This window comes from Vidua macroura, chromosome 18 (assembly GCF_024509145.1).
Source record: "Vidua macroura isolate BioBank_ID:100142 chromosome 18, ASM2450914v1, whole genome shotgun sequence".
In the NCBI taxonomy this organism is placed as follows: domain Eukaryota; kingdom Metazoa; phylum Chordata; class Aves; order Passeriformes; family Viduidae; genus Vidua; species Vidua macroura.
Window position 1 is genome coordinate 10,226,021 of NC_071588.1, and position 27,340 is coordinate 10,253,360.

General features: G+C 45.9%; 1 protein-coding gene across 3 annotated transcripts in view; it reads right to left on the bottom strand.

Annotated features, from left to right (window-relative positions):
* TAOK3 (TAO kinase 3) overlaps positions 1 to 27,340 on the bottom strand; it is a 75,446-nt gene that overhangs the window by 6,735 nt on the left and 41,371 nt on the right. For all 3 annotated transcript variants that reach the window (XM_053994291.1, XM_053994292.1, XM_053994289.1), the window contains 7 exons: positions 26,251 to 26,342; positions 24,248 to 24,341; positions 22,762 to 22,843; positions 20,173 to 20,340; positions 17,201 to 17,407; positions 9,328 to 9,462; positions 688 to 924 (listed from right to left, as the gene is read on the bottom strand). In XM_053994291.1, the coding sequence (XP_053850266.1) occupies positions 688 to 924; positions 9,328 to 9,462; positions 17,201 to 17,407; positions 20,173 to 20,340; positions 22,762 to 22,843; positions 24,248 to 24,341; positions 26,251 to 26,342 (1,015 nt within the window). The remainder of the gene's footprint in view (positions 1 to 687; positions 925 to 9,327; positions 9,463 to 17,200; positions 17,408 to 20,172; positions 20,341 to 22,761; positions 22,844 to 24,247; positions 24,342 to 26,250; positions 26,343 to 27,340) is intronic.

Consider the following 27,340-nt stretch of genomic DNA (forward strand, 5'->3'; position numbering starts at 1 on the left):
TGAGCAGGTGCAGAATCCAGCAGAAATCAATGTTGTGGTTTTTGGTCAGTCATTTTGGTGACTGTGCCAGACAAAGCCATGAGCACTCAGCCACAGCAAAGCTGCTTGCACAGAAAATGCTCACAGAAGTCTGAGGGCTTCCTTGTGCTTCTTACCCCATCACCAAAACCACACCAGTTTCTTATGTGGATTAACTTGCTGATTTTTAGACTGAGTGACAGCTTTGTCACCCCCTCAGCTGAGGTAAAGCTCCCACCAAGGTGCCCACAGCCCCTTTTATGCAGCCGTGGCACTGGTGGATGCCAACGGAGTGCCCATCAGGCAGAAATGTGCCTCGAGGCTGCCCCAGGGAGCATAAGGTCACAGAATCACCAGGTTGGAAGAGACCTTTGAGATGATTGAGTCCAACCCAGCCCTAACACCTCAACTAAACCATGGCACCGAGTGCCACATCCAATCTTTTTCTAAACACATCCAGGGATGGTGACTCCACCACCTCCCCAGGCAGGCCATTCCAGTACTTTGTGTAAAAAACTTTTTCCTAACGTCCAACCTAAATTTCCCTTGGTGCAGCTAAAGACCGTGTCCTCTCGTTCTGCCCCTCAGACCACGGGTTTGAGCAGCACCTCCCACAGCCCCCCTTGGAGACCTGGGTTCTCCTGTCCCTCAGATCCTCCCTGCACTCACCTCCTTCTCCATCACAGCCACTTGCTTCTTGGCCAGCTTCTCCAGCTCAATGGACGAGTTGTTGGCGTGTGTCTCCACCTCCTTCTGCAGCTTGAGGCGGTGCTCGTCCATCTCGGCCTTCAACTTGTTCTCCAGGGCGATCAGCTGCTTCTGGTGCTGGCGCCGCATCCGCTTATATCCTGACATCTGTTCCCGCAGCTCGTTCTCCTGCTCATGCTCATGGATCTGTCTTGTAACCTGCACTCAGGAACAGGGCAACAAGTGCTCCATGGCCTCGCTTCCCACACAAGCTGCTGCTGTGCTGGAAGCCAGGCCCTGCTCTGCTCTCAGCAGTCAATGGGCTTTGGAGGTGCTGCTGTTCAATTTCACAAAGCCACAAGGTTTCGCTGTCCTAACTTTTAGCCCCCATCTTTTCCTGAGACTTAAGTGTTTTCAGTAACACAGCAGAAAATGCATTATTACAAATAAAGGAAGGGACTGGTTACTCATGGATGCCTTGTGAAGGCTGCCTTAGAACAGAGACTAGATGGAGCTAAAGAATAAAGTAGGTATTTATTAAGAGGCCTCAAAAGATCTACCTTGGGCAGCAAAACCCAAAATGGTCACAAAATGCACAACTGCTGACGGGGTCTCTCACTTTTATAAGTTCTGCTCCATTTGCATATTGGAGTTAATTGTCAAGTTACAGCTTTAGCTTATGCAGTCCCATCCTGCTTGTTTTTCTCTCTTCAGCCCACGTTGTTTGTGCTCTTGGGCCTGAGATTTGGATCATTTGTCCTTGGTCCCCAGCTAGAGAAGGAATTGTTTTGTCTCCCTGCTCTGTGAAGAGAGCTCACCATCCCCTGATATGAAGCTCAGAAGTACACACTAAAGCAGCACAGAATGTGAAAAATATAAAAGCTAAACCTGAGGCATTATTATCACTCCAGGACACACTGGAGGAGATCTGGAAACAAAGGTGGCTGATGGACAGTGTTCTTCAGACACAAGGGAAAACCTTATTCAAACACAGGACTCACATCCTGAGGGTGGCATGGACTCCTAGAAGCAGCCAGAACCCCCCCAAACCCCCGTTCTTGCCTTCCTCCTCAAGTCACCCCCATGCCAATTCAATCCCTCAACATCTATTTTCTGCTACGAGGAGTGTCCTTCAAAATCTCCCCTTAAAATTCAAGATGATGGCAGACTGAGCTCATTCCTTCCCAGAATTGAAAGTTTTCTAACAAGGGAACACTGTTCTGGAACTGTGTGCTCTTAACAAGATTGATCAGATGGTCTAAGCAGATTTTAAACCCTGCTCAGCTGAAACAAACTCACAAGTTCCACATTCATTTCCATGCCCAAGCGTATCCATGTGAAAGGAAGAAAAAAAAAAAAAAAACACCAACAGGCTGTGCCAAAAATGTTCAGAAGAAAATGCAAATGGTGATGCTTCCACTTCAAAAGAAGAAAAGCGTCCAAGATTGGTTTTTATTTTTTTAAAGACAGTCTCAGGAACTTATGAAGATCTGCTGATCATTTGTACGACCTGAGAACCAAGAACTTTGTACATGTATGGAACTGCAGCCCCTGATTCTGTGCAAGGGGACCTTTGCTTTCCCACTGAAGTGTGAAGAGCTCAAGCCTTTGAAGGAGATCACTGAAGCTTTATGAACCAAGAGTCCCTCCTGCAGCTTTCCTGATGGATTCCTCCACAGCAGCCCAAAAGAACTGGCCCCTGTGACGGTGCTGCTGTCATTCAAAGGCAGTTTTGTGGAGATTTTTGGAGTTCAGATGTAGGATGGGATACACCTACAGAGCTGGGAAGGCTCAGGTTCAACAGAAGAGCAGCTGCTTTAGGGAGCTGCCATCCCAGTACACTTGCTGGCTCCAGGGCTGGGAGGTGACAGGACGCCAAGTCAGAGCTCCAGAATCAAGAGATGAACACCCTGAATAAGGTCACCCAAGGCAGGCAGCAAGTGCCACCTGTCTTGGTCCAAATGACCCCCCAGACTTGGGAGGAGTGCGAAGAGGAACTCAGGAAAAGCCTCCCAAAGACTGCAAAGGAACCAAAGAACCAGCCTGACCACAGCACTGTCAGACTCGGGCTGATCACTTCAGTGAGGCTGAGTACCCACCAGGTGGTGATGGACAAACACCCCCTTCCTACAGGAAATTTCAGAATGTCAGTTTGGAGTAGGCTGGATTAAATACACTTAAACCTCAGCAACTGAGGAGCCTGTACATGCTCGAGACCCAATCAGATCCAAGGCAGGCACCAGGAGCACGTGGGATTGTAGGAATGACCACAGAAACACAAACACTGTGTGAGCCCTGTGTTCTGCTACAGCTCAAAACACTTCTGGTTTTTCCAGAGTACCAAGGAAAGCCGCACTAGGAAGAAGTTGGGAAGTGTTCACAGGAACTTGCACATTTCAGTCAAGTTCAGCAAGAATAAGATCTCTGCCAGAAACTTCCAGGTAAGGAAAATTTCTCTGAGAATCCAAGTTAGTGATAAGAGACAGATGCCAGGTAAGACAGGCAGACCACCAACACTTCACACATGCCATTGACAACATTCAGTGACATCCAGCTGGGAGAGAACAGCCGTGGTCAGGCACTTGAAGAGAAATGGAGATCTGGGAGCCACCAGCAGCACAAGATCTTCCTGGATGTGCTATTTTTGCCCTTTTGTGAGCAATGGGATGTTCTGCATGGCACACTCTGTTCCCAGACGTTGGCAGAACAAAGCAAACAGCAAAAGCCTAAGAAAAAATGGATCTAAGGATCCTCCAACAACTTTGCCAGTCTCCTTTGGTCTGATCTCTAATGAGATGTAGAATGTGCACTTGTTTTATTTACAGCAAAACTCATTAACTTTTATCCTTGTTTTTTCCCTGCTCCTCTGCACCCCATTTCCAATTTTGCTCAGCTTTATCGTGACAAGAATTCCATCTTGGAAAGATTTCCCATGAAATCTAGGATGTTTATCCCTAACAATAGGATGCAATTGCTAATTACAAGCCTAGCTGATAAAGCCTTCCAGTCACAACAGAAGATGAGATATTAAAAAGTCAGAAGAAAACAAAAGCAGTATCTCATCTTAAAGATGAGAGAGGAGAGCAGCAGACTTGGTGGACATCTCATGGATTTAATGTCTGTGTTCAGCAAGCTCATGATAAAGACTTCATTTGTCACCATAATCTCCACTCGAGTCCAACACTCAGGACAGTCTTCAAAGACAAAGCCTGCACATGGTGATCTCAGGAATGGGAGAATGTGGAAGAAATGAACATTAGTTACTGAACATGCCCAGTTCAGTGCCAGAGAAGTCCTTCAGACTATGAATGAATAAAGGATTATGGTTTTAAAGATTAAGCCCCTAATGAATGAACAGCTCCAGCAACCATTTTAACAAGAAAATTTGGGGATGTCCCAGTAATCACCTTTCTGGTGTTCTGGGACAAAGACTCCTGGAACTCTATGAATTATTTGGAATATCCTGAGTGGGAAGGACCCCACAAGGACCATGGGAGTCCAACCCCTTGCCCTGAACAGACACCCCAGAAATCCCACCCTGGGCATCCCTAGAAGTATTGTCCAAGTGTTCCCAGAGCTCTGGCAGCCTCGAGGCTGTGCCCATTCCCTGGGCAGTGCCCATTCTTCCCCCAGAAGGGCAAGAACCTTTCCTGATATCCAACCTAAACCTGCCCAGCACAGCTCCAGCCATTCCCTGGGCCCTGTCCCAGGTCACAGGGAGCAGAGATCAGAGCTGCCCCTCAGGAAGAAACCCACAAACAACCCCACAGATTATCATGAGGCAAAAGGTGATAACTACAAAATTTGTTCTCCATATAACCAGGAAATGTCTGGATCCTTCACAGCAGAAAGCTGCAGCTTCCTGGATCTCTCCCTGCAGCACACAACAATCAATCAGGTCATCAGGAAAACAAAAAACCTGTATAAACCAGAACAGCTTTTATTAAGGTATGACATTTTCTCAGTTTCTTATCTCTCTGCATCTTTGGCATACACAAAACTGAGAACAGAGATGTCTTTTCCAACCTACTCCCACAGGCAGTTCATTTGCCATAAAATCCAAACTTTCTTTCACCCCTCCATGATTTTAGCTTTACGTAAGGAAGTTGAGCTCGCAACTTCTCCAAAGCAGCAGCTGTTTAGAGTTCCCTTTTCTACACTGTTTATCCAAGATACTGAACCTCTCCTAAAAGACAGGAATTTTCACCTCTAGATAACTGAAATTCCAAGCTCCCCTGTGCTGGAGGAAGCAGAGCTCTGAGCAAAACACTGCCAGCTGCTTCTCGCAGCAAGAGGAGATGAGAAAGAACAAGTCCAAAATTTTAGAGGAAAGGTCTACAAAGGCAGCAGCCAGGTGAGTCCATTGGGAGAAACTCAACCCTCTGGAATAAAACATCAGTGTTTCAGCAGAAGAGGGTGCAGGGAACAGCTCCATGTGAAGGTACCTGGCTCTGGAGTCAGGCTGCCCTGGTGCCATTTTCCTGGCCACATCCAGGGAATCCTGCTCCCACAGACACAGACAATTGTTTCTGCAGGCCCTGGATGAGATCACACCATCTTTTGCTGGCATTTGGATTTCAAAGAGAACACCAAGGCCTTTGATAGAGTCCTCACTGTCTGATCCTTCTATGAAATGGTATATCACACATGTGAGGGAGGAATCCTTCCCTGGCAGGGTGGTGAGCCCTGGCACAGGGTGCCCAGAGCAGCTGTGGCTGCCCCTGGATCCCTGGCAGTGCCCAAGGCCAGGCTGGAGGGGCTTGGAGCAGCCTGGGACAGTGGGAGGTGTCCCTGCCCATGGCAAGGAGTGGAATGAGATTTAAGATCCTTTCCAACCCAACCCATTCTGGGATTCTATGAAGTTTTAACTACTTGATCATTGCCTTTGAAAACTGTAAAAGCAGCTGTTGAGGAGCTGCACGAGGAAGGGGGGACCTAAGGGGTCAAGCTTGAAAGACACCCAGAAGTGCAGATCAATGCATCTCTGAAGAGATTAAAAAAACAGCTTTCCCTTGAAAACATGGAGAGGTGTAGTCTCATCAACATGCAGAACCTCTGCCCTCCTTTTCAAACAACAGCTGGCTGAGCTTCAAGAGATTTCTGGTTGTAGCTTTTAATTTATGGATCACTGAGAAATAATAATAAATTATAAGAAGCAAAATAATAAGAATAATAATAAGAAGAATACGAAATAATCTGAGAAATAATATGGAGATGTAGGTGCCTGGTCTCCATTTCAGATGGCAACTTTTACTCCAACAGCAGAAATATGCAGGGTATTTTCCACCACTGTTCCAGGTGAGTGATGGTTACTGTTACCACACAAAACTGATTAAAGTGGTCCAGGAAAAAATGACTACTAAAATTGCTGATTGAATTATGACCTCAGTTAAGCTCCTTCATCTTTCTTACTCACATTTGCTGATTTTCATTATTTTCTTTAATCTGAGCAATATTAAAGCACTACTGCAAGGTTCAAAAGGAGACATCCACAGCCTGTTTCTTTGTGGATAGTTCATTTGACGATTTTCTCTGGAGCTCTGTCCAGTTTCCTTCATATTCACATGATGCTTTTGCAGCCACTGGGTCACCTGGAGTGTTCAACTGTCTAACATAAGTTCTTCTGTGACCTCTGCACTTCCTAAACTGCTTCAGCTTGTTTTTGGAAAGAGATCCAACTTGAACACTGGATTACTTTAAGGAATGCCAGTCTTACCTCCTGCAATATCCTGATCTATGGGGAGAAGAGCAAGGACCTGAGGGCCCCAGATCCTGGACTGCACCAGGAGGAACAGCTGTGGAGTGAACAGCCCCAGACTTGGTGCTTTTCTTCTAAAAACACTGCCCTGGTCTCATGTTTGGGGGTGGATTTCAGCAAATCCCATGAAAGGAAGTTGGAAAACCCAAATATCATCCCATATTATTGAATTTGGTGCCAGAACTCCCATTTTTGATTCTCTGCAATATAGGCCACCTGATGCTCCCAACTGCACAACCCTTCTGTGCAGGGAAGGTGTTCACAGATGCTGAGGAATGGGAAGCAGCCAGCATGTAGGGAACCATCAGAGCTTGCTGATTTGCTTGTTCTCAACCACTGTGGGATCTTGAGCACCCATTCACACAGGAAAAAATCTGTTCCAGCTGCCATTGAAAGAGTAAACACTGAGAGATGAATAAATCCTGAATTTCTGGGTTTGCACTACAAATTCCAGGCATGGTCAGGTCTTTCTCCCCGTGTCAGCTCCATGACTGACCTTGCCCTTCCCTCAAATATTGGACAGGGAAGCAGGAAGAAGTTCTCCCTTGGCCAGAGGAGCAGCAGCATCCAGCACCTCTCCCACTGACATCATCTGGGCACTGAATGGTGACAGTGATAAAAAGTGCTCCAACACAAGCACTGGCACCCTGATTCTGTGCAGTGGGTTTAAACTCTTTTTTCCCCCCCTAGATTTCCATTTCGGAACATGAAAAGGTGGGAATGGAAGATTATTAAAGGGAAAGCTCATCACCATGAAATATTTCTGTGGCAAACACAGGGTCAGTTCTGCTCTACCACACAACCTCAGTTGTGTAGTAAGGACACACCAACACCTCCTGGAGTGCCCAGGTTGATGTGTTGGGATCTTCCCTCTACCCTGGGAAGGGGAGATGCGTGTGTATGATGGGGATAACAGAGCATGTGCCACAGAAAATCCAAAAAAGAGAAGCTCTCCAAAAAGCTTTCCATCTTCCTCACCCAAAATGAATTATATCTTTATCATCACTTGGCCATTGAAGCAGAGAGATTCAGCAAATCCAAGTGAGTAAGGAATTAAGGCAGACACAATCCCAGCCCCACAGGAGGCTGCCATGGGATTTAGGAGTGACCTTGGGATATCAGCTGTCTTCCCCAGAGCTCAGGGATCTGGGAATCCCTCACAGCCCATATTTTCATTGGCTCCCAAAGGGGCCTGGCCATGCAATCACTTCAAGCCACCCAAGTAGGCCAGAGGTGACATTTCCAGGGAAGACAGGAGTTCTGGGCTCTGCTGCTGAAGGCAGGCCACAAGGTGCAGCAGCTTTGCACAGGGAGTAAAAGAACATGAATATATTCATCACACATATCAATTTATCAATGAAAATTGTATGTCTGGAGTATGACACATGAGTCATTCATTATTTCTGCCCTCCAGCCAACCTAACTGGGTCCCACTTTTATCTGCTCAGTGCAGGCAGTAGAAGAGCTGGCACTACACTGGGTGCAAACACACACACACAAAAAGGAAAAATTCCCAGAGCAGAGGGTCTCCAGGAGAGCAGGGATCCTGCCCCTGTCAGGGGTGCTGCATGAAGTCCTCTAACACACACATTTCTAGGTCACTTTAAATTGGGGGGAAGCAGGGGACACCACCCTGGGGGGCATTCAGGGTATGGGCACCCAGAAATACACCTGCAAAAGATGGGATTCAGAAGCTCCCAGGAAGCATCTGGGCAGAAGCCTGAATGCCACAGCATCATTTTAGATTTTAACAGCAGCAGCAACAAACACACAGAAAAATTTGGGCTGCTGGCACTGCTGCTGCTGCTTCCCTCCAGTCAGCACCTTTAGCTGTGGTCACACACACCCCCACACCCCGTGCCTCGTGCGTGCAGGAGTGGGAAGCAATTCTGGGGATCCAGAAATGGTGGTCTGGAAGGAGAACCCCCACGGTGGAGGCAGGAGCAGGCGGGAAGGGGAGGGCTCGCTGGTGTAATTTCGGGGTTGGTCCGGGATGATGTCATAGCACTGAGCAAGTGCCATGGCCAAACCGTGGGGACTTTCTAACGCTCCCCGTCCATCTGACCTCTAATACCAGCGGGCTGAAATATTTAACAGGACATTCCTTTTCCCTCTGAAGGGCCATTTTTCACCGCTTTCCCTGGAAAAGGCTGCTCCCAGGCCGGGTGGATGCGGGGTGGGGGAGGCGGCACACAACTAACTCTTCCGGCACACACCCCTTTCCCTACTACAAAGGCATCCACAGCAATCACATTTGCAATAGTACAAATCTTGATGGATTCATCCCATCCCCCTCCCCTTTGTAAGCCCACAGCCCACTGTAAGCCCTCTCTCTCTCTCCCTTATCACAGCCCAGCAATCCTTCCAAAGGATCAGGCTGGAAAATGCAGTCACGGTACAGTTGCTTGAAATAAATGAATGAATGAAAAAAAAAAAACAAACAAAAAACAACCAGGCGGCAGCTCAGGGCGGGCAGCAGCGATCTTATTGTTCCCAAACCCATCTGCATCTGCATCTCCACGGCGTTCCAGCAGCTCTCACACACCTCACACACTCTTAATGCACATGCAGATAAATATATTAACAAAAGGGACAGGTGGGAAATGGAGCGGGGAGGGAATGAGATGATATTAACTTCACCCAGGAAGGTGGGCTATCTCACACTGGAAATGCACCGAGAAATTAAACATATTTCACATTCACATCTCTCTCACTCACACACACACACACACACACACACACAGAGGTAAAACCTCTTTCAGTGCAATATCCAGTTGCTATGCCAACAGCACCAACAGCAGGGGAGGCGATGGCAGCGAGGGGCCGCGGGGTGGGGTGGGGTGGGGTGGGATGGGGGCTCTTACCAAAGATGCTGATTTGATTGTGGCAAAGCGCTCTCGGTTCCGGTAGTGGAGGGCCTGATTCTGCACTGACTGGGTAGGCCGCACCTCAGGCCTGCGATCCCTGTGGCCCACCTCATCCCTTATAAATACATGATCCTGCAGAAATGGATAAAAACAAGGAGAAAGTCCGGCTGTGCTCTTCCCGCGGCGGCTGCCTCTCTCTCACCCCTCTGTCTGCACAAGCGCGGCTGTAGGAGAGGCATAGTTCAGCTCTCTGCTTAGCCCCGGCAGCTCCCACCGTACAAAATGAATAAGCAACACATTGCAGCTCGGCTCGGCGCGTCAGCTGATCGCTAGCAGGATGCCTCCGAATCCCTGGATCGGGCTGCCTTTTTTTTTTTTTTTTTTTTTTAATCTCCTTTTTTTTTTTTTTTTTTTTTTAAACCTCCAGTATTACATATGTGCCAGAAAAAAGCGAGCCGGGAGCAGGAAGCAGAGCAGGGCGATCCGAGTCCTCGGGAAGGTCGGGTTCAAGCACTGCAAGCCAGCGATCCTGGTGAAAACGTGATTCCCATGTCTAGGCACGGAGATCCTGTTCCCTTTTAACACCACAGCAACATCCTGCCTCATTCCCTTTGCCGAGCGGTGTGTCCTCGATAGGGTTTCTTTGTCCCTCGTTTGCTATCTGCTGTGGGGGACGAGCATCCTGGCTAAATCCACAGCAGGCTGGAGAGCACCAGGAAAGCCTCCGTGACCACTCAGGGATCCTGCTTTCCAGTCATGATCCTGCACAGTTCTAGCACTTTCTCTCCACAGCCCACAAAGGATTTTTTTTTTTTTTTTTTTTCTTTTTAAAGCAACAGCTCCCAGGTTTTAGCAGGAATGGTTCCCGGTGCAGCTTTCCCCCTGCTCCCCGGCAAGGCTTCGCCGGGAGCGGCTGTGCCCTTCCCAAACGGCGCCGGCAAATTTGGGAGTGGAACAAAGCTCCAGGAAAAACCCTCCTCAGAAAAGCCAGCAAAAAAATACCCCACATCACCACGATTTTCCCAATGGGAATGGTGACTGCCAAACTCAGCACACCTGCAGGCTGCACCTTGGGGATGGAACAGCCTTTGGACACCCGGCACACCCTGCAGGGCCACACTGGCACCCACCAGGGTCATGACTCCCATCCTCAACCTCCAGCTCCTAAAGCCTCACAGGAAGACAGATTCTTCCTGAATTAAATCAAGTTTCCAGTTCTTTGGGGTGCAAAGTAAAGGCTGCCAGTGCCTAGAAAGCCCTTGCAGGGAAGAGCTGCCTCCATGAGCAGGAGCAGCTCTGCCACCCTGCCATGCCCCAGCAGACACCAGGAAGGTCAGAGAGCCCCACAGGGAGAGAGCAGCCACCATGGAATGGTGTCTCCATCAGGACACTGCTGTCATCCCCGTGCTCCTTTCCCACCCCACAGACACCTGGCTTTCCCCTCTGCTGGCCTCCATTTCCAGCTGCTTCTCACCCCCACCGACACGCACTCAGCCCTTTTCAGTAGGATTCTGGAAATGAGTTCAAGCAAAAGCCTAACTAGGTGCAGAAATGCTGATATTAAGAACTGAACACCACACTGATTGAAAGTGCTTTAACCCCAAAACCTTTCCTTATCCTTCCTTTTGGGCATTCCTAGTCCATGCTCATCTTTGCTCACCTTCCTTGCCTTTGCACAATGCCCAAGGCCACCACAGAGCCAAGTCTGCACCAGCTCCTCTACACCCACACAAGGGACACAGAATGAGCCAAAACAGATAAAAAGGACAGTCCTCCACAGAGATATGGAGAGTCACAAAAAGCTGCAGTTTCATTTTATATTGGACAACCTTATACTGGGCATTTGTGGCACTGTCTGACAGGAAAGGCAGTGAGACCACGAGAGAAATCACTGAAAACTGGGCTGTTCTCAGACTTCCAACTTGTGCACGTTGGTCTCATGGGCAGAGCTCTTGGACTTGCCCACATCCCTGAGAAAGGCACATCTGAGGCTCTAGAACAGCCATCCCCAGAAGATCCTGATTAAACATTTAAAGTCCAACAGCATCACTCAGTTTAATCTGACTCTCAGCCTCACCAGAGGGATCCCAAACCCTGTAGTGAAGATCTACCCCAAACTCACCCCCTGAACCACAGAGGAAACAACAGCACACAGGAGGCACCTGGGCTGTACTCCAGCCATGAAATGAAGGTGGGGACAGGACAAATGTCACCCCTGGTCACACATCTGTGTGACCTGCAGCAGCACCTGTGAGTGCACAGGGTTCCCAAGGCCTGCTAAGCAATATCCCAATCCCTGGATCATCTTCCTTCTCTCCATTACAGTGGTATGGCAAATATTAAACCCAGAGAAGCCGCAAATCACTGAAAAAGAACCCCGAGCTTTTTAAATGGGAATTCAGACTTTCCAGAATGCTCCAAAACACCACCTAAAATAACAAATTTAAGTTGCAATTGCTTTTTCTGCTGGAAAATTAATCTGTGATTTACTTTTTGTTATCCAAGAGGTGGATTTTTAGAGGGCAGAGTGTCACCCTGGCCTTGTTTTATGGGGTCTCTGGTTACCTCAGTGCACATGAGAAGCTCAGAGCAGAATTAAATTGCCCTTCAGGAATGTGAATTAACCACATTCTGCATTTCAAACTCAGCTGGGCAAGGAATGGGAAAATTCCTTTGCAACTGAGCAAGCCAAAAGACCAATTTCAAGGGGACAAAAAACTCAGCTGGTAAGAGAAATACATCCACGGGTAGCCACATCTCCACCAGCCTTCCTCAAATGAGGTGACTGATGGCAAAGACAAATATCTCCCTACAAACCCATAAAAACATAATTCTGCTACTTTTATTTAAAAATAGAATTCTTCTCCCAAGAACTTGCTAAGAGACACTGCAGTTGTAACTGTTGGCACAGATAAGGAAATTTTGTTTCCAACTTTTAGCTTCAGATGTGTGGGAAACAAAGACACAAAATTGGCACCTCAGCACAAGGCACCCAATAAATAAAATCTGACTGAAGGAATCCCAGAAACTCACCAAGTTTGGGTCAGGGTATCTCTCAGCCCCAAATTTGCATCTCCAACCCTGGTTTGTTTTTAAAGTAATGCATCTTCTATATACACTTCATTTCCCACCTGTTTTCTGTGTTTTTTTGCAATATCTACCTTAAGGATGCAACTTTAGGCATGCTCAGCTCACAACTCATTCATTAAAATCCTTTTATTCAGGGCCAACAATCCAGAATCTTCAACTTCCTACTCAAGGAGTAATTTGTTCTTCTGACTGTATCACCCACATGAGCAGTTTTCAGGTTGATCAACACAAAGGAGGGGATTTGGCTGGGACGTTGCCAGGACAAAACCTTTCTCAAGGATTCCCACAGCATTATCTGAGCAGAGCTGGTGGAGCCTCCAGTGGTGCTCCCAGCTGGATCTGAATGGCTGCTCCTGCTGAACTTCTGAGCACCTCACAATGAGTTTGTGGCAAACCACGAGCTCAAAATCCAACACAGAGTGGATTTTGCTCTGAGTCCCATCCCAGTTCTAGCACACACTGTCTTTTCCTCACTGAAAAAAGGCCTTTACCATCCAAATTCTGTCCAAACCAAAGCTGGACACCTCCACCTTCTCCTCAGGAGGAACATTCTCTTTCACACTGGGTTTTTTTTGCTATGCACACCAAATAAAACCTCCAGAGACACAGGAGGACTCATTAACTGCAAGGGCTGCCAGTCTCCTACACAAACAGGAAAGGCAATTTCCAAGCCACACTAAGGACTTCCATGGAATTGCAGCAAATCCCTGCTTTCTAAGAATTTAAAGAGCAAGGAAAACAACAGTGTGGCACCATTTGTCTTAATACACTGCTTTAAGTGCCTTGATAATCAACAGGGAGGTTTAAGCTCTCTCCATGCACAAAATTCCCCACAAATGCTGAAATAATTTGGAGCAGCAACAGGAGATGTGCACAGGTTAATTTACAGGATCTGGGAAGTCACTCAAGTTGCAGCAGTTATTGTAAATGTGTTTTATTATTGCAGACATTGGGCGAGAATTCATGATGATCAACTACAAAGATCCTCTTTTCCATCTTTTTGTCAAAAGCCAGATCTTAATCACAAGTTTTCCCTGACATTTTACTGCCCACGTTTCAGAAAGCACTGATGATTTTAAGCTTGAAGCAAGAAACAGAAACAACTGAGTACTGCAGTTGAAAAAAAAAAAAACAACAATATTGTACTGGCTTTTTGTTTAGATTAAAAGATTACAACAACTTATTATTATAGTTTTGCAGAAATAAAAAATAATAAATTCATTGAGGACAATGAAATAATATTTCTGGGAAGCCACCTGTGCCCACACTGCCATTTACCAGCAGCTGAACAAAACAGGTGACAAAACATCTCTGATGCACCAGCTGATGCCTATACTCACTTTATTGTCTTACTCTGGAGCCAAAAATCTTTGTCTTCATTTTTAAGATGAATTAACTGGTATTTATCTGACTTTAAAATCTGGGTTATGTGTCTTTGAAGCACAGTGTATTTGGAGTTTTACTCCCTGCCCCATTTTGTTGTTTTTTGGGGCTCTCAGACACAACTGGGTTTGCATCAGAGCTGTCACTTACTCTTCAGCTCTCAACCTGTGCAGCTGAACAACTGCTGAAGGGAGAGGGATGTGACATCCACATAGGCAAGATGACCCTTGCATGCAGTAGCAGAGTTATTTAACTATATTCAGAAGAGAGTTCTTACACTGGACATACTGAGATGTACATGGAGGAGCTCACCACCCTGCAAAAGGGCAAGGAAAACTTCCTCATCCAAGCCAGACATCTGAATTTCCTGAAAAGAATATGCTGGTGATTAAGGTGTCCTCCTGAGGGAGCAGGGTTTGATCCCAAGGATTGGTTTCCTGCCTGAGTAGTTCACTGATTGCCATTTTTTTCCTCCCAGGAGTTCAGGACACAGCTATAAATTGAATAACATGAAAAGCTCCACATTCAATTATGGCTTGTTATTATTGTCAATATTTTATTCCTGTTTGGTGATTTTTCTTCCAGCCTAACAGGTGCACTCTGACAGGTGGAAGTCACCTTTGTTCTAAGCTCAAGTTGAAAACCATGGAGCTCTGCTGTGTTGTGGAAGGGGTTGTTTTCCACAGAGGATTCATCCCAAGTGCAGCAAACCCCAAGCACCTTGGCTGCCAAGAACTAGCATAGCCAGTGACAATTAACCAGATCAGAACAGGTCATTTCACTTACCCTGTGACCACAAAACATTTTTGGAAGTTACAGCCAACTAGCAGCTGTTAAAAAAAAGAAAGAAAATGAGTTGTTTACAAGTGCTTTTACTCCATCACCTCTTCCCTAAGCCTCTGCCTCAGGGTAGGTCACAGGACAGATGCCAGGAGTGCTCCTCAGGTGCCTGAGGCTTCTCCCAGCCAAGCACCACTCAGGGATGGGCTACTCCTGGATTCCTGCAGGCCAAGGCCAGCCCAGCCTGGCTCTCCACACCAGCAGCAGCTGGAAGCACTGGGGGCTCAGAACTGCATCTCACAGAACTGCATCTCACACCACCACCGACTCCTCCAGCCTACGTTTTCCTTGCACGTGACATTCTGGGGCTGTGGCCCAAAACACCAAAAGGCCTCTGACTTTTTAAAGCTTTGAGCCATAGAAAATATCAACACTCCAAGCCATTTTGCCTTCTTGGACCCTTTCCACAATCTGGAGGTTGCTCATTAACGCATTTGTGGAACACCACAATTTTATACAACACTTTTGACTTCACCCATGTCAAAACCATCTCATATGTGACCCTGTACCCACAAAATGCTGCTTATGTTCATCAGTATTTTCTTTTTAGCCTTTAAAGGCTGATTAAATACAAAACAAGAGCTTAAATTAAACTTGAACCCCAGGTTCTTCCCATTGTATTTGTGAGGGGCTCCAGAGTGATACCCAAAACTCAGCTTCATCCCAGAAATGTTCCCAGAAATGAAGTTAAAGCACAAACCGAAATCTTGGCAGAACTAGGAACTTTACCTTGAAAATAAAGTGGGATGTATGTGGATATAAACCCCCCTGAAATGTCCAGCTCCAATTTTAGTCTCTTCACATGCATTAATACACATGTGAAGCAGTTTTCCATTTAAAATTGCATTCCCCAAAGTAACAAAGAATAAAAAAATCGTGTACGAAATTAAAACAATATATTTGCAGACTGGAATATGTCCTGCTATGCAGAGTCCAAATCTGCTTTATGAATTACATACAGCAGAAGGGAACATTTTCCAACGGAGAAGGAATCTACTCCAAGGATCAGCAGTCCTAGCCAATTGTTAACTGTTTTGTGAAGACCCTCAGTGCAGACCTGGGCTTTCTGCTCCCAAAATTACCCTAAAACACCTGTGTTAAGTGATCTAGAGGTGATTTCTTTTATAATACTTCAGTTACAAGTGTGCAAGAAACCCTGGGTTTTTTTCAAACCAGAAAAAAACTTCCATGTGGTGTCCTGTTTGTGCATCCTACACACAAGTCTAGGAGGACTGAATTTACAGCATCAGAAATCCTGTATTGATACCTTACAAGTGTCATACAACCATTATAAAACATAAAATTAGTCTTAAAACAAGCAGGAACTCTACTCCTTTCACAAATGTCATTTATGTCTGGTGGGAGCAGCTGATGTTTTGTTTTTATCAAATATAACAACTCTGAGCAGTGATTATAACCTATGAATTCTGTGTAAATCAGTCCCTCAAAGTTCCATTTTAATGCACGAGTAAATATGGCTATGTAACAATGTGAAATTAAAGCTAACACACGTTTTGAAAGCCTACACAAAATAAAGAAGAGCTCCAATCATAACCACCCAGAACATCCATCAGTGGTGCTGCTCCTCATTCAGGACAGCTCCATGGGCTGGCATTTGGTACCTAACACCTTATTTTCACCTTTCTGAACAAACTTCAATAAAGATGCTGTGAAGTGTCTTTAGGAAAGAAGCAAACCCCTAAAAGCTTTGCAACTTCTCTGCCAGTATCTTTAAAATACGTAAGACCACATTTGTTGAAGACAAAATGTTTCAATAGTTCTTAACATTCAACAACACAAACCCTGCACTTCCGGAGGAAAAACTGCTTACAAATATTTAGTTAGTTACAACCAAGCCTTACTGTAACCTTACAAACAAGAAATTCATACTTTTCATGCTGCTGCAATGTTTTAGCTCCTCTGGCAAAAAGCAAATGTACACTTTGAAGTTCCTTGCAAACGAAACCAACACAACCAACCTACATTTTGCTGCCCACTAGCAAATGACACTGCCAAGGCCAAGCCAAAACTATTTTAGTCAGACAAACAGTGGAGATGAGATGCTGGCTCACAGCTAGACAACCTCAGCTCGATATCCAGCCCTAGAAAAAGGAAAGGCATCAGATCTCAGCATGCAGCAAAGGAGCAGGAAATCATCGAGTGGGATTTGTCTCCAAACGTACCTCGTGGGAAGGGTCCAAAGTTCTGCACACTTCCACTCCTCACAAGGGAAATCCAAGTGCAGGCAGGTTTAATCACACACTGTGCCTGGCAGAGGGTTAGTTAGCTTGGCTGCCAGGAGCAACACAGAGCACAGGACAGGCATTCCCAGGGAAACAAGGACGTCCCAAGCAGAGCAAGAGGTGCACATGCAGGGCTGGGCATGCGGGGAGCCTGGGTGACCCTGCCTAGGCACTGACAGCTCCTTGAGTAGCAACCTCTTTCCATGGACAGAGGTTCTTTAGATGCTTTTAAAGACAAAAACCCCACAGAACTTGACTCTGGCAAGCCCAGCAGCAGCTCCTGCTCTCAGCACAGAGCACCAGGGCACACGTACCTTCTTGTGAACAACGGAGGAGGTGGAATTAATGGTGCTCTCGTCACTATGCATCATGACCAGCTCAGGGCTGCTCTCATCCAGGACCTCCTGCATGCTGCTCACACTGCTGCTCTGGCTGCCTGTGCTCACAGACATGCTGGGGATGGAATGGTTGCTGCCCAGACTGTCCATCTTCCTACTCAGGTTTGATCCATGCTCACTGTCCTATAAAACAAGGGGCATCAGTTACAGATCCTGCAGGAGATCACCTGCCCAGCCCGTGCCTGCAACGCCCAGAGTTTGTTTTAAAGGTGACTCTGCAGACTCCAAGGGTCTTTGGGCATTATTTTGCCAACTGCACATCTCAAAGGGCTGTTTGGGCTCTGGAATGTTCCATATCAGGCAGGCAGCTTCTGCCTTTTCCCCTGCAATCTGATTACATCAGGTTTCAAGCCAGTTTTTTTTCCACATATCCTTAAGTCTGGGCATGGCTCTTGGCTTGACAGGAGACATCCAGGAATACTGGATGGCTGGTGGAAGGAGCCTCATAATTAAGAAAAATTATCCAAGTTTGAATTAAAACAGTGCTTCAAGTCAGGATCTGCTATAACACATTTCCTGAATCAGAAAATGTGTAAGACAATGAATCCATTTATTATTTGATATATTCTGCGTGGTGTAGAGGTTTAACCTCCATGTCCCAAGCAGTCAGCAATTTGATTTTATCAAGCTAGAAAACCCTTGAACCTTGTTTTTACAGCCAAGATAAAGGTGAGCAAAGAATCTTAGCAGCTGACTCAGACCAGCCTGCATTATTTTAGGGGTTAAAACTTGGATATGCATAAATAAAGATTCCTCATATAAGAGGTATTTTTGATTCTACAGCCAAATATCAGGAGTTAGCAGCCTTTTTTCTTCTTCCATACCCATAGGAGTACAGTAATGCCAGAGTATGCACTTAGTCTGGACTGATTTAGAGAATTTATGGAGTCCTTTGTAATTAACTAGTGGCACCAAAGAGGCTCGTAAGGAGCTCACAGTGAGGACAGAACTCTGAACATCCTTCAGCTCCTGGGGTGAAGCAGCCTTGACTCACTAAAATGAGCAGCCTGCTCTCAAACTGCATCCAGTTTGCCCTGGCCTCCGAAGGGAGCTTGGGGAGAATTCCATTACAAATCAATTAACGGGGAACTCATTTTGTTGGAGACTGACAGAAAGATAAAATTGAGACTTGACAGATTTGCCTTTGATTGTGTGATTATTTTTTAAGCAATCAGCAGATCATTCAGAGCCTGTGTGAGAGCACTTAAAATCCAGAATAATACTATTTTACAGAGAACACAGGCACAGGGGAATGAAAATATTTTCAGGATGCTTATGTAGAGTTGCAGGAGAAATCACATAATGAAGGCTCTGAGGCTGTGTCACTAATGAATGTTCATGCAGGAAGGACAGAGATGAGATTGCATATGCAACCTTAGCCCTGGCTTCCTGACTTCAACTTTCACCTTCTTGGAAGGGCTCTGGGGAAAGCATTAGTAATATTTTGCATGTTAAAGATTTTTAGGGCTTATCTTCCACCTTAGAAAGCCCAGGGTAGAAGAAGGAAGTGCCTGGTGGCATTTCCAGTGGGGCAGGTTGTGTCCCCAGTTCAGCAGAACTGCAGCACGTGCTGGGTCTGCTCTCCCTGCCCAGTTAGTGACACACACGAGCAGTGACACCTCCTGTGCTGGGACAGGGCTCAGGGGTCAGTGCAGAGCATGCTGTGCACATGCAGAGTGTCAGCTGCATCCCTGCCCTCCCTGCAGATACAACAGCTCTTCTCCCTGCTCTCTTCAGGAGTGGGGACAGGAGGAACAGAAGACACACCTTGGAGCCAAACACCACCACGTTTTCCTGCTGAGCTTGGAAGTGCTCAGCAGCCAAGTGGGAAACCATTCCCTGGCACTCTGCTGACAGCCTGTCACGTGTGGGGAGAGAAACTGGGATCAATCTGACAATCCCCCAGTCCCCAGCTAAGCTCCAGGTCTGGCAGCTGGAGGGGACCTTCAATCACAGCAGTTGCTGCTCTTGCTCCTTTGGGGCATCTTCACCCAGTGCCAGTCCCCTCCTCCTGCAGCTCCACCTGAGACCCATGTGCCCATTTCTCCAACCAGTTTAGCTTTCAAGGAGCATTTGACACCCTCAAACCCCAAACCAAGGCCCTGAAGATCCTCTGAGCTTGGGCACCTCGCTGTGTGTTACTGCCTCACTCCACTGGAGCAAAGAACACAGACATCCATTTGTCTGTCAGTGTTTTTCATTGAGAAGCAGTCGTGGATTTATTTATGCATTGTGCCTGCACCAAGTGGCATTAATTTCCATCTAAGCTCATCAATTGAAAAATGACTGGTTTCCTTCTCTCAGCCACAGTTAGGGTCAATTATCATACACTGATTAAGTGGGTTGTTTATTACAAGATTTAAACTGAAGCTGCATTTTAGGTCTTTAACCTTTTTCTTCTTTAACGTTAAAGAATTAAAAAAAAATAAATCTCACTAATTCGGTGATTTGCTTTTCAGCTCATGAGAGGCCAATTACTTTACACTAAAGTTATGGTAATTGAAAAAATATTAACATTAATGGAGTTGTTTTGACTGTGCAGATGAGAATGAAAAGCTTGGGCTGTCAAAGACCCTCCTCCACACAGGCTGGGAGCCACTTCTCACAGAGAACCTCCCTCGGAATGAGTTTCTTCCCTAAGGCTTCCAGAAGAAAGGGCAGCACTGGAAAAAATCCAAAGTTCCACATGTACAGTAATTGGCAGCTTTAACACCGAGCAAGGACTACTTTCACTCATGATCCTCTCCTGTCTCTCTGCTGATCCAGATGATATTCCAAGAACATTCCTCACCTAGGCTGTGCTTGCTCTGCCACCCTAAGGACAGGAACATCTCCCCGGCCCTAAAACGACAGGTAACAGCGCGAATGGGGTGACAAACCCCGAGTACCTCCTCCTCCTCCTGGGACTCGTTGAGGGGGCCGTTGCGGGTCTCCTGGAAGAGGATTTTCTTCATTTTCCGGTACTGCAGGTTGTCCAGCTCCCTCACTGCATCCTTGGTCCTCTGGATCAGGTCTATGAGCACCCTGGGTGGTCGCTCCCGGCGGACAAAATCGTGCTGGGTTAAAGGAGATAGAACACCTCACTGCAGGCTCTGGGGTCAAACCAGGGACAGTGGGGGACTTGTCAGACCCCTGAAGTGACACCTCCCATCCTGCAATTTATCTCTTCATATTCAATAACTGCTAACACCCTTTCTCAAAGGCTCCAAACACACTGAGCTTGTGCTGGGGTCAGGTTTTCTGAGCTCTCCAGGCTACACAGATGATTTGTCTCTTCCTGAGTGAGCTCACTCAAAACACACGAGGTGACACTTCAAACCTTGGAGGTACAGGAATGAACAAAATGCATCCAGAACAAAGAAGAATCAACCTGAAAAGATTTATCCTGCATCCATCTATTCCAATTCACACATAAAACAAGCAAGGAGACCACAAAGTTTATTTATACCTAAAGCTTTTGTAGCCAGAGTTGAAATCAAATCAGGCTATTGCCAACTCCTGCACAGGTTTTAAGTGCAGACTTAATAAATTCTTTAATGGTATTTAGGAATATGAGTAAAGCCTCTTCTGTGATTTATCAGATACATTCTCCTGCACTGTACAGCTGGCAGTGGATATAAAAGTCTCCAGCTTTCCCATTTAACCTTGGCTAAAGCAGACAACCTGAGTGTACACTTGCCAATACTTTTATGGGATCCCTACAGCTGGGTGTGCTGCTTAGTAGTTCCCAAGAGGGATGGCTTTAGGGCACAAACATCCTCTGCATGCTTGCAGAAAAACAGTGACAACAGAAAAATTGGCAATGGAAAAAAAAAGAAAGGGTGAAAAAGAGTTGTTCTCTACTGCACATTGCAAATGCCACAAGGGGCTTTTGTTAGAGCCTCAACAGCTGGACCCACCTGCAAGGAAATTCTCAGGAGGTCACCTCTGCCTGCTCGGCCTCCCAGCTCTCCTGTGGGCTCAGCTCAGGAGTGAACTCATCCCCTGGAGCTGGAGTGAGCAGCTCATGGAGCCCCAGCCCGCCCTAAAACAGGAGCCTTCAACAGAAGAGCTGAAAGGATGAGCTAATCACCTTTTAATGATTTGTAAATAAACAAGGAAAGCATCATGCCACAAGCTGATTTCTCGTTTTTCATTGAATTCAAACTGTTGTGCATTTGAGTTTTGCTACTGGGGACAGCCAGTCTTTTCAGTACCCAATTTTGCTTGTAGTGATGGTGTTTATTTTTGAATCAGAGCTAAAAGTTCTTAACATCATTTCACACAGAAACAAAATGAATCATTTCTGCTCCTCAATGCAGATAACCACCATTTATTTCTCTGTGAACAGTAACAATCTGCAGCTTATTTATGATTAGGAAAAAAAAAGGAACCCATTTTTATCTCATTGTAGATCATTTTTAGAAAGCAGCAAAACATTTGGAACCATGATCCTGAACCTAAATCCATTCTATGTGTGCACTCAAATATTAAAATGTGACCATGTGAAAAGTGTAGGGCAGACATAAATATAAATAAAATATAAATGTAAACCACGGAATAGACAGGATTTCACACTCAGATCTCAGCTCTAATTGTTTGCACAGACTCCAACCTGAGGTACTCCTGAAATCACATCCTTCAATGAACTCAGCCTGTTCCTAGAGAGCAGCAAGGCTGCCAATCCCCAGGAATGAATCACTCCAAAACTCACATCTTAAACCTATTGGCTGGTCAGGGTGCAACAAGTAGAACCAGGGAACAAAACACTGATTATTTGCCACAGCACAAATGTACCACAGGAAATAAAAATATATACCAGGTGCCAAAGGGAGCACAAACAGCTCCTTCATCATTTACCTGGAGAGGTCATTGGCACCAGCAGCCAGAGGGAGAGCAGGGCTAATAATCAACTTTAAAGAAAGGCAATACTTAAAAGAAAAGCCAAAGCCTGATGGAAAAGGGGCTGGACAGGATTTCACATCCCCCTACTTTCTAATGGAAGGCTGCTCCTGAATTTCCCAAAAGCAAAGCCCTTGGAGCTGTAAACAGTTCCTCTATTTCCCAGGTAAACTGAACCCAAATGACTTAAACTGGACGTGATTCATGATTCACTGACAACACCTTGGCAAACTCTGCACACATCACTCCCAGGTCCCCCTCCTACAGCCTCTGGGCAATTAGGGACCTGTAAAAACCCCTTCCAGAATGATCCAGTTATTTCCAAAATGAGTTTAATTAATTGGGTTCAGTATAGAAACCATTAAAGGGATTTAAACAGCTTTTGGGTCTGGTGGTTTGATTAGGGGAGGAAGTCAGCCTTGGCCTATTTTTAACTGCTAAGTGTGATGCATGAATGGAGGGATAAAGAAAACAAAAAAAAACCCAAACAAAGAGTGGATTTTTGTAAGGGAAAATATTTGTTCACCATCTTTACAATTATTCTGGTAGACAAACAGATTTCCCCCCAGATTTCTGGAAAAGATCTGATAAATTACCCGTAACAAATCTGTTGATGATGGCCTTTCCTGAGGTATTTTCTGTAAGCAGTAATCAACAAATCCCCTAAAGGAGTCTGACCTGCAAAATCAAAAAATGAAAAAAGAAAAAAAAAAAAGAAAAAAAAAAAAAAAAAGAAAAAAAAAATCTAAATTAAAAAAAGAAGCTCACAATCTGGAATACATTCAAACTTATCAGTGCAAAGCAAAAGAAAAACGCTGACTAATTTTTTCTTAAATTCTAAGGCAGAGAAAGTAACTGGGTTTTTCCAAATTCCAAGTTGATCTCATCAATTCTTTCCCAATTAAAGGCTGTTGAAACAACATGGACACACAACTATCCCCAAGCACAAACTGAAAACCAAGTGAGAACTACGTGTACCCATCACTATTTTTGATTTTACTTCAACTGCTTAAAAACAAAGGACTGTGGCATTTTTGGGATCTCCAGAAATGCACTCACTGATCTCTTGGAGTAACAGAAGGAACCCTGCCTCAATGCTCAGTCCAACACTTGAGGCTTTATTTGAGGTTTTATTCCAGCTGGAAAGAAGGAAACTGATTTTTTCTTTTTTTTTTTTTGTGCCACTGGACTCAAAAGGAGCACAAAAGGCACCTTGGTGACTCCAAGAGAGCAAACAGGGCACTGTAATTTAGTGCTTGCAACCAAGAGCACTGATGTGGTGCTGTGCTTATCCACAGCTGTCTCTGCTCTGCAGTGCAAATCCTGCACAGCACGTGGGGACCACGCTGCAGGCAGCAGAGCAAGCTCCTGGAGCCTTGAAAAATGGGCAAAACAGAGAGGATGAAATAAGGAAACTGGAGTGGTTTTGATACAGTGATCAGCAATTAAAGAGTTGTGCTGCTCAAATGCCCAGCAGAGAAATGGGGGAACTCCACACCTCACCAGGAGCTTTTGTGTCAAGGCTTCTGCAGACTCTGCCAAGCATCACCCAACAGCACCACTCCAATCCCGGGTACAGGGAACCCACAGAATGACAAAGTGCTCTTGTATCCAAGCTCAGATTCTGGAACAAGCCTGCAGCACAGGGAGCATTCACTGGCCACAGAGCTCTGAGGGCTTTTGGAGTCCTCCACTGACAAAAATATCCAATTACCTCCACATTCTCCTCCCTTTCTGCACATTTCAGCTGCACAGCAATGCTAACAACTCTTCTGCCAACAGGGATCTTTGGCAGCTGGAAACTTTGCTGATGCTGAGCCATGGCTGGTTTAACACATCTGAGAGTATTTTAATTCCTACAGCAGCTACACCTCACAATTAACACCTCCACACTTTTAGACTGTAGAACAGGCAGAGTAACAGAAGGTCAAAATTGAGCTAGCATACACAAGATTTGAGAACACCCACAAATCACTGCACTGCAATCAACATACTCATTGTCAGGCTTGAATTGTGCAGTGTCACAGGGCATTTTCAGAGAAATAAACAAAAAAAAAAATCAGCTGTTAATGGTTCTCTTACCATTCATTTGATTGTAACCTAGGGGAATCGTTCTGGGCTATGTGATATAAGGCACTCATTGCATTCATGTTGAAAAGTGGAGGCTTCCTTTCAGCTGGAAAGAGAAAAGAACAGAAAGGTGTGATAAGGCTGTCTGGAAAGAAAGGAGAAATGTATGGAAGTATGAGCAGGGTATCACTGCTAAACCAATACTCAGTGCTGTTGTCATCACATTTAGGCCAATTATTTTGATATTCCAAGTTAGACCAGGACACCCACTCAAGGAAAACTGCTGTTCACTTGGAGAGGGATGACAAAATCCAAAGAGAGCAGGATACAAATTATAAAGGAAGAGTTTGCAGTACATTTTACTTTTAACTGCAGCATCTCACACCTGATCTGGTGTGGCAAAATCAGCTGAAGCTGAGTAAAAGTGATCTCAGGCAAAGTTCAGGGCCAGGACATGCTGTATCAGTCCCTACAGATGTTTGAGGCACTGCTGGAACATGTGGGTTACAGGAGAAAGTGCTGCCTGCCTCATTTGTCACTGCAAGTGGGACAGGTTACCCAATTCACTTGCCAGATGTGCCATGAACTCCCTCTCACTGAAATCCTTCCCAGTCCCTGCACCCAGAGGGCACCTGCCCAGCAGCCCCTGACCTCTCGGGAGGGCAGAACTCACAGTGCTGGGGGAGGCTGCTTCTGCCCAGGGTCAGTGGTGCCAGGATTTCTCAGTTCTTTCAGGCCAGAGCCTTTGCCAGGCAGGCAAACCACCACTTCTGCTTTTCCTTAATCACTACTGACTTCAGCTGCACGAGGAATTAAGACATCAGCATTCAAAGAAAGCCAAGTGCTGCTCAACAAGAGATCTCCTCCCTGACCTCGTGCTCAGACAGGGAATCACACAAAGGCAAAGTCTGAAGTTTAAGAAAGTTTAATGCTTCTCAAAAGGGTATTTTTAAGGGAAGCAAGTCCATCATCTTTGAGGTTCCTGAGCAAAAAGCTCCACAGAAATTCTGGTACCAAGACTGTGTCTACATAGGGCTGCACAGTCTCTCCTACTGCTGTGATTTACTCCTTGAGAGGCTGTGACACACCTGAAACTCCACACAAACAAAAATCATTGGCCATGCACAACAACAGAAGCCTGAAACTTCCAATTCTGGCATTCTTTATGTCACAATACAGACTGTCAGCATGCTGGCACATGAAATGCAGCCATGTTAGTTACTGGTTATCTACACCATCTCAGCTCTGGAGACAGCACTTCTGCACATCCCCCTCTTTGTTATCTCACACATTTCTGCTGATTAAACATTCATCAATGACATTTTCAGCGAACTCACCCACACAATAAGTTATTGGTGTACTGCTGTTAAGTAGACTCCATATCAAGACTGTTTTTTGAAAATAATCTACTCAGCACATGCAATGTCAATATTCAAACTTGAAACACACACTTAGAGTCTACTCTGTGTACCTGCCATCACATCCACCTCTGCTCCAGGCTCTGTGGATGTGTATCTTTTGCCCTCTGAAGTGCAAACCCTTTTCTTCTCTTCCCATAAAGAACCTGTCCACGATGATTCATGGCACAAACTTTTCAGCTGAGACTGAAGATTTTTGTTTCAGAGAGCAGGGAAGTAAGAAGAATTGAAAATTAAATGTAGGTCCCTTCTGACACACAATCCTTAGGACACCAGTTCCCTTGGCACAACAGCTGGGACAACTTTCTCAGAGTGCAGCTTGGAGAACACAGATGACAAACCATGGTTTCCCCTCACTCAAGAGCAAAATGCTCTGGCTCTCCCAGGAATAACTGAGCACAGACTAACATGAAAGCACAGTGCATTAGTGGCTTGCTCTTGATTTGCCAGCAGAAAAAGACTGAACTCAACTGTCAGGGTGCTCCAAGTCAGGCGTTTTAAAGGGGAAAACTGATGAGGAATAAGGATCTTCTCTTTTTGCAGGAGTTCCTAACACACTGCAGAGTTAATCACCCCCTCAGCTGTGTGTTCACTCACCTAACTCGATGCATGTGATCCCCAGAGACCAAACATCCACCTTCCCATCGTACTGCCCCTCGTCCATAGCGAGGATCACCTCTGGTGCCATCCTGCCAAGCACAGAGCAAAGGCTGCGTTGGGGACACACAGGGACACTCCAGGCACGCCAGCTGAGGTGGCTCCATCCCCTTGAGTAAAGCCACAGACCAGGAGAGACAGCAGGCAGCTGAGGAAGGGTGTGCTGGAATGGAACAGCACTGACCACAGCAGCAACTTGTCAGAGGAGGGGAAAAAGCAAAAGGGGAAAGGAGGGAGAAAAAAGAGGAAGGAGGGGAAAATGTGAAAGAGGGAAGGGGGGAGAAACAGGAAAGGGGGGGAGAAAAAAAAAGAGGAAAAGGGGGGAGAAAAAAAAAAGAGGAAAAGGGGGGAGAAAAAAAAAAGAGGAAAAGGGGGAGAAAAAAATAAGAGGAAAAGGGGGGAGAAACAAAGAGGAAAAGGGGGGAGAAAAAAAAGAGGAAAAGGGAGAGAAAAAAAAGAGGAAAAGGGGGAGAAAAAAAAAGAGGAAAAGGGGGAGAAAAAAAAAGAGGAAAAGGGGGAGAAAAAAAAAGAGGAAAAGGAGGAGAAAAAAAAAAGAGGAAAAGGGGGAGAGGAAAAAAAAGATGAAAAGGGGGAGAAAAAAAAGAGGAAAGGGGGGGGAGAAAAAAGAAGGAGGAAAGGGGGGGAGAAAAGAAAGCCCTAGAGGCACCCCTTGCACCCTCCCCCAGGCTTCCCCTTGGCACACCAGGAGCATTTCCAGCAGACAAATGCAGCCTCTGGGGGCAGCTATGCATGGAACAGGGAAATTTGGAACAGCAAGGGGGGGTTGGTCCAGGATAAAGGGATGAAGTGGGGACAGAGAAGCAGCAGGGCCAGCCTGCAAAAATTCAGCCTCTTAAATTGTGTTCTTCCAAAAAAAGGCTCCCTGCCAAACGGCCTCATTCCAAGGCTGGGCCATGGTGACCTCCCAGCACTGCCTGGGGCCTCTGCCACAAAATCAGTGGAGCATGGAGCTGTGCTGGTCCTCAGTGCTGGGAATGCCAAGGAACTCGGGTGACCCTTCAGCAATTCC